Source organism: Chanodichthys erythropterus, chromosome 22 (genome assembly GCF_024489055.1).
Source record: "Chanodichthys erythropterus isolate Z2021 chromosome 22, ASM2448905v1, whole genome shotgun sequence".
In the NCBI taxonomy this organism is placed as follows: domain Eukaryota; kingdom Metazoa; phylum Chordata; class Actinopteri; order Cypriniformes; family Xenocyprididae; genus Chanodichthys; species Chanodichthys erythropterus.
In genome coordinates, this window is record NC_090242.1 from 20,210,569 (window position 1) to 20,222,330 (window position 11,762).

General features: G+C 38.8%; 1 protein-coding gene across 1 annotated transcript; it reads left to right on the plus strand.

Annotated features, from left to right (window-relative positions):
- Window positions 1–1,634: 1,634 nt before the first annotated feature.
- LOC137013320 (transcription factor Adf-1-like) lies at window positions 1,635–3,505 on the plus strand. Its single transcript, XM_067377016.1, has 3 exons — window positions 1,635–2,050; window positions 2,361–2,542; window positions 2,726–3,505. Exons 1-3 carry the CDS (start codon window positions 1,900–1,902, stop codon window positions 3,200–3,202), a joined length of 810 nt encoding a protein of 269 aa, XP_067233117.1. The 5' UTR covers window positions 1,635–1,899; the 3' UTR covers window positions 3,203–3,505.
- Window positions 3,506–11,762: the final 8,257 nt, after the last annotated feature.

Consider the following 11,762-nt stretch of genomic DNA (forward strand, 5'->3'; position numbering starts at 1 on the left):
ATGGGAGTTACATTATCAGATTACTTTTTTAAGTAACAAGTAAAGTAATGCATTACTTTACAAAAAAATATCTGAGTTACTTTTCAAATAATTAATGCAAGTTACTTTATTTTCCCATTTATTGACTGACAGCTCTCCTGTCCCCAAGTTGAGAGAAATCTGGAGTGAGGTGAAGAGGTGTTGTGTACGCCATGTATACATGATGGTTATTGTAGTAGACTAAATGTGAGCATGTATTTACTTATCTCACAAAAATATATTCCTCAAAATGAATAAAAACAGTGAAATGCAAACTCAGAATATTATGCAAACCAGCAATAATTCAATGTTAAAAAATACACATTGTTGGTTAAAGTTACGTTACTTAGTTACTTTTTTATGGAAAGTAATGTGTTACGTTACTTTTGCTTTACTTTTTCTCACCTGGACTATTTGTTTGTTTTTAGAACAACAAAAAGATCTATTTTTGGCAAATGTAAAGGCTCTTTCACACCCAAAGTCAAATGAATAAACCTCAGGCTGAAGGAAATGTACATTTACACCTGTACAGTAGAGGGCGCAGCTCAAACAAACCTTTCAGCTGTGCTGCCATTCTGCGATACAGAAGAATAGGACACATGAGAGGAGAGAAATGGGTAAATGGGTTTAGTCTAGAACTAGTCTAGAATAACCATCATGTTCACACAGCGCACACAACGCCTCTGCACTCCCGATTTCTTACGTTACTTATTTGAAAAAGTAACTCAGATATTTTGTTGTAAATTTAAAAGTAATGCGTTACTTTACTAGATACTTGAAATAAGTAATTTGATTACGTAACTCGCGTTACATATACTTCATGCATATAAAGCCTGTCCACAAGGAGTTGCTTTTAGCTGTATATGTACAAATTTTGTACCATATTTGCATTTCATCCAAACGGATCCAGTGTGTTGGGAGCCTGAAACCGCTGTAATTTGAAACCAGGTCTTAGAGTGGATAAATCTGAAAATTACACCCTTGTGTTTTCATGTGTACAGTCAATCCGTATATTGATGATGTCAGTGATGTCATCACCCCACGTCTCAACCCTAGTCAGACACCGCTAACAGCACAAAACAGCAACAAAAACAACAGTAGCTGACTACATGCTTGTGTTTGTGCTGCAGAAGCTACTGAGCTTTATTAAGCTTTACTAAAGTTTGTATACAGTGTGCAAGGTTTATGCGCATGCTCCACGCCTTATTCTAAGTTTTTAGTGTTTTCTGTGGCAAAATTACAGCGCCACATACTGGTCTGGCATGTACTACATTGTTTTGAGTTTTGAGTTTCATTGGTTTCATGTGCACGCAGATATTTCTTGAGACGACACCGTGTTTACGGATTTTTTTTTTAAAACGATAAAAAAAAGAAGCTTGGATAGGGAAAGCTCTGGCTTCGTATGGATGTGGCATTAATCTCACTTTGTTATTCAATTTCTTTGTTGCTGACCTTCAATAATCCAGTTCAACCATATTAAAGTGGAACTCAGTAAGATTTGCGAAGCTCCCCCTACAGGTTCCTTCAGTGAATCACACTGTCGTAAATACTCCAAGCGCAGCTCTGGACTACAATGACTAAAGGCCGGAACACACCAAGCCGACGGTCGGCCGTCGGGCAGTTTTTCTTCGTCGGCCGACTAAGTTTCCTCGGTGTGTTCTGCACCGTCGGCTGAAGTTGGTCCTCGTCGGCTTTGTTTCGGCCGATTCGAAATGTTGAATCGGCGTTGGACCTCGTCGGGCCGTCGGGCCATATGATCATTCTGATTGGCTGTTCAGCTAGCGAACCAGTGCATGAGAAAAGAAAAACGGAAGTGACGAAGCAAGTAAACGACGAAGTCAAGAGGGAACACACATTGTTTACCTTAGGTACGTGAAAGACATGGCTATCTGGAACGAGGCAAGTGAAGACGAATTGATCAACATGATCCAGGAAAGGCCGGGTTTGTATGACATTACGGAAAAATGTTATGTCAACCGTGTGCTGAAAGCTGAACTGTGGCGTGAGATCGAAAATAAACTCGTCATATCAGGTAAGATTTCCTTTTTGGCAATTGAGAAAGCTTGTTTGTAATTGTTCAATAGTCCATAGTAAAACTAATATAACCATTTTAGTGTTTTGTGTGTACCAAACTAAGTTTGTTTATGGAAACAGACAGTAATTAATATGTGCTGTGCTAGCATCTCATATTTCATAATAATATTAAAGTTAATCAAATTGTTAATAATATAATTAACAATACAGCAAAAAGTAACATTTGTTGGCATAACAAATACTCATTAAAGTGACAAAATAAGCAGCCATAACACTTAATGCTTACAAAATTTTACTTTGTCCCTCAGAAAAAGAGCTCAAGAAGCGGTGGGATTCATTGCGAACCCAATACATGCGTTATAAGAAACAAGGACCCTCAGGAAGTTCTGGAGCTCAGAAGACTGGCAGGCAGCAATGGATCCTGAACCGCCTGCAGTTTCTAGAGCCTCACACAAAAAGGAAGGAGAGCACTTCAAATCTAATGATCATGGTAAATAAACAAATATATTTATATTTATTTATTTATTTATTGTTTAATTTCAGAATAAAATAAACATTTTGCTTTTTGTAAGATGGCAAGTGCTTCTTTAAAAGAGTCTATTCACAAGTAACTCCGCATATTAAGTCAAGCCATTACATTAACTTGTCACATTTGTATCTTATGTTTTTTAAGGAACCTGCGGCTGATAGTGATTCCTGTTCACCCTCAGATGGTACCAACAGTGACACCTGGACTGGCACCCATGAAGACCCCAGCTTCAGTGATGCTGACCTACGGTCAAGTACACCCTTGGCTGAATCCACCATCTGTGGAACTGAGTCCACAGCCATGAGAAAGGACCATTTGCAAAGCTCCAACATAAAACCAAAGCCTCCAGGGAAGCGCAGGAAGATGCAAGACGAATCCTCCAGCGAGGAATCCACAAACTTGATGCGCACCATCGGCAAAACTCTGGAAAAGTTGGCATCACAGGAAAACACCAATGATGCCATCTCAGCTTACTGCAAAAATCTTGAACACAGAATGCGGAATTTGCCACCACATCTACTGCCACATTTCCAGCATGAGGTTGATAATTGCATTTTCAAATATTCAGTGGGCCACAACCATGCACTGGATGCATCTTCCAATCAGTATACACACTTGTAATTTTTTATGTAGCAAAATTGTAAACAGATATTGTAGCATTTAGTAAATATGTCACGCTTAGTTGTACGTTATATTAGAGTACTTATGCAAAGTTTATATTTCTGTACATTTTATTTATTTTAAATACCAACTGTTGATATTTTTCTGTAAATTACCTTAATGCTATTTTTGCACATTTGAAAATAAAACACTGACTTTGTGTAAAAGGTACTTCACTGTTCTTTATGTAAAAAAAAAATCACAAAACACAATGATGTAAAAATATAAACTTTATTTTGCAAATTCACACCATTGTTATAAAACATAAACCAAGGTCAAGGGGGAAAGAAACAAGTTTGCTACATGCTTATATTTTGCCCCACTGAAAGGGCACTGCACCGGTGTCCGAATTAAAGTACTGGCACAGTTTATCCCTGAGCTGTTTGGCGTGTGTTGTACTGTTGGTTGTGCGTGGCAGAGAGGCCTGCTGTAGGCCAGGGTCTTCTCTCCATCTTCCAGGGACAGTGTCATGATCTTGTTCTTCCTGGTCGATTCCTGCCATGTACACTTCACAGCACTCTTTGCGCAGAAAGTTGTGCAGAGCACAGCAAGACAAAACAATGTCCTCCACTTTGGCAGTGCTTTGAATATTAATGGTGGTTAGTAGGACGCGAAAACGATTTGCCAGGATGCCAAATGCATTTTCAACCACCCTTCGAGCTCGCGAAAGTCTGTAATTGAATATGCGTTGCTCTACAGACAGCTTGCGGTTCGGGTATGGCTTCATGAGGTATTCCTTTAAGGGGAATGCCTCATCAGCCACAATGCAGTAAGGGGCCAGCTGGTCTGATTCAGGAAGTGGTGCAGGTGCAGGAATGTTGGATGTTCTTTTCTCCAAGGCATCCTGCAATGAGCATCCCCCAAACACTCCACCATCTGAAATGCGCCCGTTGCAGCCCACATCAACATACAGAAATCTGTAGTTGCTGTCTACCAGTGCCATAAGCACTATTGAGAATGTATGCTTGTAGTTGAAGAATTTAGATCCAGATCCTGGAGGGGGACGAATGTTAATGTGCTTTCCATCCAGAGCACCCAGGCAATTTGGGAAATGCCACTGATTCTGGAATCCAACGGCTACTTGCTGCCACTCTTCCACTGTGTCTGGGCACTAAAAAACAATATAATTAAAAGAAATTAGTTTAACTCGTCAGACCATTAATAACTCAGTGATTTTGACATTCTTGAATTAACCCTGCAAAGCCCACTTCTGCAGAATTACAACATCACTTTCAAAAATTTAAAAAAAAATGCCTGCAAATGTTTTTTTCTCTCAAGATCACATTTACATAGTTAATGGGTTCTATTGTTCGTCCTCACAATGCTATTGGGTTGAAGAAGTGTTTATAGGTCAGCATTAGGCTCTTTATGTTTTGGATTTTGGGGGGAGATGCCTGTTGCATTGTTCAGGGACAGGTATGAATGGTCTTGAATATGAACCTGTAAGTGCTCTGGGGGGATGAATGTGTTCTTTTAGTATGATAAGTAGAGAGCATAATAGGCCAGCCAGACTGTATTGTTTGAATGTAGTAGTGGAATTTTATTTGCATTGAAATTATAATTTGATGGATAATACTTAGATCTCTGCCCTCGACACATGGTCTACCATCCTGTCTATTCTTTCAGTTTATCTACTACAATATAAGACCCTAAAATTACCCTTATTAAAATGTAAAAAAACTGAAAAATCTTTAATTTCTACATCAGAGGCCTCCTAAAACAATATCTGAGAGATCAAAAAAAATTGCTCATTTTTGGGCTAAAACAAAAAACATTAAACAGATACATGTATACCTTTAGGTATTTCTCTTTTAAGACTTGGTAGATTGCTGCACAGGTTTCAGGAACAAATTGCTGAATTGTGGACATTCCCACCCGGAATTGGTAAGAAAGGCTCTTGAAGCTTTCTCCTGCAAAGATTACAAACACATAACTCCACTATTAATTTTCCACACCTTTTACAGAGTCAAATCTAACACTTTTAATGCATTTGTACTACACTACATTAAAGCAAATATTTTTTTATCAGTTATTAAAGACATTGTGCTACAAACAACCATAATAATGTTTTATACATTGTGTCTTTTTAAAGTAGGCTACAACTGGATACAAAATAATAAAATTCTTTTCACTTTTATAATGCTTCATAATACACCAAAATAAACACAACTGAAAAGGTGTTTTATTGAAATGTTCAAACAACGAATAACCTTACCTGTTGCCAAGAACCGTAGTGTAATCATCAGACGTTCCCCCACGGAGATACAATCCCGGTAGTTCGTGTTTGTTCTCTGTATGATTGGACTAATAAGTTCTTTTAACATGTGAAATTGAGTGGGAAAAAGCCGAGCAGAAATTTTTAAAACCACAAGTTTCCTGTAACTCGAGCTCTCGACACAGGTTCGGGAAAGCACCTTGGGCCTGTCTCTGGAGTATCCATGGTTTCACCCATTTAGTGCGCTTTCTCCGTATTTTTCTCATCCGCTTCTTCTTTTCCTCTTCCACAAGCAAAAGACCAAGGGCTGACAAAGCCAGTGCCATTTGCAACGTGTCGGACATTTTTGAAATAACACGAATCCGTATGTGATGAGCGAGAACTGGTTTTTCATGCACCTTTGTTTATGTTTTGTATCCCTGTAGCTCTTCCGGTCTCCCTAGCAACGAACCATAGCAACGAACACAAACTACTGCCACCTGCTGGCATGGAAAGGCATTTCATCTCACGCAGGCGCAGAACGGACGTGCTATTTGGCCGTCGGCTGTCGAACGTCGGCTTGGTGTGTCAGGGCAACTTTGGACCCAGACGCTGCCGACGCCAGCCGACGCCAGCCGACCCCGCAGTCTGCTTTCGTCGCCACTAGTTCGTCGCCGTCGGCTTGGTGTGTTCCGGCCTTAACGCTCACCAGCGCAGCAGTTTTGCAAATACAGTACAAGAAATCTCGATGGAGGTGGGTAATTTTCGAAATTGTCTTATAAAGTCATAATATATACTTTGTTTTTGAATTACCGTAAAGCATTTTGTCACTCTCGCGTGAACGTGAACATGAGGCGAGATTGTGTCGGGTCGGCGCAGCTCAACTTGCAAGTGCTGTTTTCTGGCGTAGACGTGCCAGAGGGGGTTAGTGCTCGCCTCAAACACACCACTACAAGTCAATTAACCATCGTAAGGACTTAGAAAAATATTTATGAAGGTAAAAAAAGTTACTTAGTTCTGCTTTAATAAGCAAAAATGAATTTAGCATTTAACAGTGTTTCATTTTTCTTTTTTTGCTGAAGTGGTTCTTCTTCTGCAATCCAGAATGGTAGTACAGCTGAAAAGTTTGTTTGAGCTACGCCCTCTACTGTACAGGAGTGAATTTTCATTTCTTTCATCCTAAAGGTAGGAACACACCAAGCCGATGCCGACGAACTAGTGGCAACGAAAGCAGACTGCGGGGTTGGCTCACGTCGGCAGCGTCTTGCTCCAAAGTTACCCTGACACACCAAACCGACGCTCGACAGCCGACGGCCAAGTAGCATGTCCATTCTGCACCTGAGTGAGATGAAATGCCTTTCCGAACCAGCAGATGGCAGTATCTGAACAGCCATTCAGAACGATCAGATGGCCCGACGGACCGACGAGCTCCAACGATGATTCAACAATCCGAAAAAAAGCCAACGAGGACCAACTTCAGCCGACGGTGCAGAACACACTGAGAAAACTTAGTCGTCCGACGAACAAAAACTGCCCGACAGCCGACGCCGACGAACTAGTGGCAATGAAAGCAGACTGCAAGTTTGGCTCACATCGGCAGCATCTTGGTCCAAAGTTGCCCTGACACACCAAACTGATGCTCGACAGCCGACGGCCAAGTAGCACGTCCGTTCTGTGCCTGCGTAAGATGAAATGCAGGTGGTAGTAATCAGAATGATCAGATGGCCCGACAGACCGATGGGCTCCGACGCCGATTCAATATGTTGAATCGGGCAAAAAAAAAAAGCAGACGAGGACCAACTTCAGCCAACGGTGAGGAACACACTGAGAAAACAGTTTTTGTTCGTCGGACGACTAAGTTTTCTCAGTGTGTTCTGCACCGTCGGCTGAAGTGGGTCCTCGTTGGCTTTTTTTCCGCCGATTCAAAATCTTGAATCGCCGTCGGAGCTCGTTGGTCCGTCTGGCCATCTGATCATTCTGACTGGCTGTTCAGATACTGCCACCTGCTGGTACGGAAAGGCATTTCATCTCACGCAGGCGCAGAACCGACGTGCTACTTGGCAATCGGCTGTCGAGCGTCGGTTTGGTGTGTCAGGCCAACTTTGGACACGCTGCCAACGTGAGCCCCACAGTCTGCTTTCGTCGCCACTAGTTTTTCGGCGTCGGCTTGGTGTGTTCTGGCCTTTAAGGCTTAATTTTTTGGTGTGAAAGGGCCTTTACATTTGCCAAAACAGAACATTTTTTGTTATTAAAAAAGTAACGCAAAAGTAACGTAATACATTACTTACCATAAGTAATTAAGTAACACAATTACTTACTTTTTAGGGAGTAATGCAATATTGTAACACATTATTTTTCAAAGTAATATTCCCCAACACTGATAACAACAACGCTGTATAGACCTGTCTATCTAAATCAAATACATTTCTCTTGTCTGCACACACACAATCCAAATATGTGACTTTTGTGACAAATATACAACTAAATGCAAACTGCAACTGCTGTTATTTATAAGCCACTATGAATACAAGCCCTGTACATATATTTCACACATATACAAACACATATAAAATAAGTTAAAATCCTGGGCATTAAACTTAAAAAAAAACAACATTGCATTTATTTTGTGATTTTGTTAACTTGACCTGATGATATCTGAATATTTTCCCACATTTTTTGACAGGTGGCCTATAAGTCAACCCTGGGATGCACTGAACTGGAAAGTAACCGAGGACTTGTTTCAGATTGGGCCTAAATTGAATCGGCAAAATAAAGAGCCATCAATTGAAGATATTTCAGGAGATGTGATTAGAATGGATTGTGCAATTCTTAGAAACTCCTACCTGACAAAGACAAATGTATTAAATTATAAAAGGTTTCTCTAGAAATATATTGAGGTTTCCTATTTAAGAACAGGAGCATGACGGAAAAATGCTTGGGCAGGTAAGTACAAGGTACAGTGAGGATATGAGCAAGCATAAAGTAATGCAACATCACCATCATTCAGATATCCAATATAGCAAAATACTATATTATAGTAGAAAAAAATAAGATATTTTATGAGCTCAGCATATGAAAAGTGCAGGTTTAATGGATCAATATATTGTTGTCGCACTGAACAAGACTGTGCAAGGCTAACAAATCTGCTGTAATGTAATGCTGGGTACACGTTGACCAGTCGCAGCATTAACATCATCCTGGAGCGCTCTAGGGTTGTTCTCATGGGGCGTCGTAATTTAACCTGCATGTGAGCTTCAGCAGTTTTCCGAGCAGAATACAAGAGAATCAGTTCGATACTGCGGAGTGAGTGGCTCCTCCTAGCGCACTGGGTATACGTTACCTCTGTGCAGGTAAAGGGTCAGCAAAAACAGAAGCATCTTAATGGGAACATTATGAAATTCTGTGTGTCTGTGCCACTGATCCACCATCTCTCATCCTAAAGCACTGCAATAAGGACTGGAGACAAGTGTCTGACTGATGTAGCAGTAGAGTGCAGTATTCATTTCACACACAGAGGGAAAAGTGAGCTGGCATTATTCCTCTCGACAGGAAATGTGGTTGCAATACTGAGTTTTTGACTGTAGCTACACGTTTCATAAAGGTTTTCTGAGTTTTTGCCCAGTGTTTTGTGCCAAATGAACACTTTGACTGACGCAGTGGAGCGGCTGCCGCATATAGTCTCATTTTCCTAACAAGTGGCCTACTTATGACAAGGTGCAGTTTCATCATGAGATAAATGAACAGTTGTACCTCTTAACACATTTCTGTACTTATTAGAATAGTTAAAACAGCAATTGTCTAGGTGACTATTTCTCAAATAAAGTGCTTAATAGATGTATTATCAATAAAATAAATGTTAACTATGATCTAATTAAATGCTCTGAAATGATAACCTAACTAATTACAGTCATGTTATATTTTCATTGTTTTTATTTTTATATAAAGAAAGAATTTAAAATATATGCTATATCAGGATGTGCACTATATTTGCTTGGTTTTAAAGGAAGGATTAGGGTTTGAAACATTGTCAAAGGGATAGTTCACTAAAAAAAAGAAAAGAAAATTCTGTCATCTTTCACACTCAAGTTGTTCCAAACCTGTATGAATTTCTTTCTTCTGCTGAACACAAAGATATTATGAAGAATGTTGGTAACCAAACAGTTGGGCCCCATTGACTTCCATAGTAGGCTATTTTTTCCCCATGGAAGTCAATGGGGTCCTGGGACCGTTTGGTTACCAACATTCTTCAAAATATCTTATTTTGTGTTCCGCAGAAGAAAGAAATTCATATGTTTTTGGAACAGCTTGAGGGTGAACAATGACAGAATTTTCATTTTTGGGTGAACTATCTCTTTAAGCCTCATATCACACCACACCACACGAACAATAAGTTATTATTTCCTGTGCTACAAACACATTTCACGCTGTCCTTCTACATCTGACAGCTTCTTTTGTGTCGCACGAAGTACTGGACTCCTCTGACTGAAAAAAAAGAAAAAAAAAACCCTGTTAGCACCACAGATATAGGCTGTATCTATGGTTAGCACATCCTGAGCGGGCAGCACAAATCGTCAGAACACGTCCGGCTCAGAAGTAGCCTAGGTTTTTTTTTTTTTTTTTTTTTTTTTTTTAACCATTCGTAATTTTGCCCTGTGCTGACCTCTAGTGGTGAAAAAGGGGTAAACATTATTTTATTATTCCTCATGATGAAATATTTTTTTATATAGCTGAGTAAACATTTTTTTTTTAATTATTATATCTTAAATGCAACCCCTATACATTTATATTTATTGTTTTGCAAAAGATAGCTCATAGCTTACTACAGACTATTCATATATACCCTAGCTTTGAAAATTACAGGCCAGATATCGAAAACATAATATTACTTTGATATTTTAAAGATGTTATTTAAGTAGTCCAAAGTGCTCTTAACTAAATGAACTATGAGCCCCCCATCCTAAAATTTAAAAGGCAACTATATTTTCATGTATGCCTATAAAGAACCAATATATGCTGTGAAAAAATAATATTATAAATATTTGTCAAATATTATTTGCAATATATTCAATTCTCTTATGTTGTTTTTAGTACTGTTACTATTAATAAATCCATTCATTTATTTTAATATTTTTTACTTTATTATTAAATAAGTAAGTTATTGTATTGTTGGGCACCTTTACATTTTATATATTGTATTATTGAATTGTTATTGTATTAAAGGAATCTATTGATGTCCTGCTTGTGTTTCATTACAATTTATTAACTTATACAGCACTGGCTCTTCAGGTTAATGATAAAATATCAAAAGAGAGCAACCTTGATATCAACAAAAGACCTGTGAAACTTCATCAAGAACATTTCACCTCAAATACTTCATCTGGAACAATAAGGACATCTAGAAAAAAAGATTATTTTCTTTGAAACTTGGTTTAGAAATAATTTTGTTTTGGTGGACCAATTACTTATCTCCCACTGTCTTCTTTTTACTTAGATTTACAAAGATTTGATTACCAGCAGCCCCGTACTTTTCCCTCTCACCAAAAAGCTAGAAACATTAGCAACATTAGCAACTTATAAACACGTTTCTCATTTCATTGTAATAATTATAACCCCCTTTTCCAAAAAGATATTGTTTCACAACCAAATGTAACTCTTATAGACCGCAGAAATTCTGTAATGCAACTGTACTGTTTATTTTGATTTTTGATAAATACAAATTATTATTTTTTTAATATTTAAAAAATAAAGATCTTATTTATTAAAAAATAAGTGATCGAGCAGCCACTGGGTGGCGCTAGCACTTTCTCAAAGCGCTCGTTGCTACAGAAGACGTTCCACGAAGAAGTAAGAACGGATTTGTTCTCCCAGAATGCCTTTTACTTCCTCTTCCCTTCCGCGGCCTGAACGTAAGTGTCCATTAGAATCCCACTGCAGCGATGATCAAAATAATCCCTTTATATCACCGTCATCATAGACTTTTGTGTTCACATATCACATTGATATTTTTGTTTAAGTTGTATTTATCATTCTCAGAGAATATGACTCGTCGCCGAAGTAAATAAATCGTAATGTTGTGTTAGTCAGAAAATCACCCTCTCATCGCTCTGCCATTTTCTAGTCTCGGCATTGGACAGGGACTCTGTACATGAATGAAGCTACATGTGCTTCAGACCTTACAAACGAAGATAGAACTCTATTGTAAACTTAATAGATATTGAATGTAGCCATACATGGGAATTTGTGTGTATAAATTAATGTGTGTATCATGCGGTGCTCATACGGTGCGCTAGTATCATAATGGTTTATTTTCCGGACTCCTGTCAACAG

Bases quoted from the DNA above. Each gene is read 5' to 3' on its own strand.
- LOC137013320 (XM_067377016.1), top strand. From the start codon at position 1,900: ATGGCTATCTGGAACGAGGCAAGTGAAGACGAATTGATCAACATGATC. The intron at 2,051-2,360 runs GTAAGATTTCCT...TTTGTCCCTCAG, and splicing joins AAATAAACTCGTCATATCAG to AAAAAGAGCTCAAGAAGCGG. The intron at 2,543-2,725 runs GTAAATAAACAA...ATGTTTTTTAAG, and splicing joins CTTCAAATCTAATGATCATG to GAACCTGCGGCTGATAGTGA.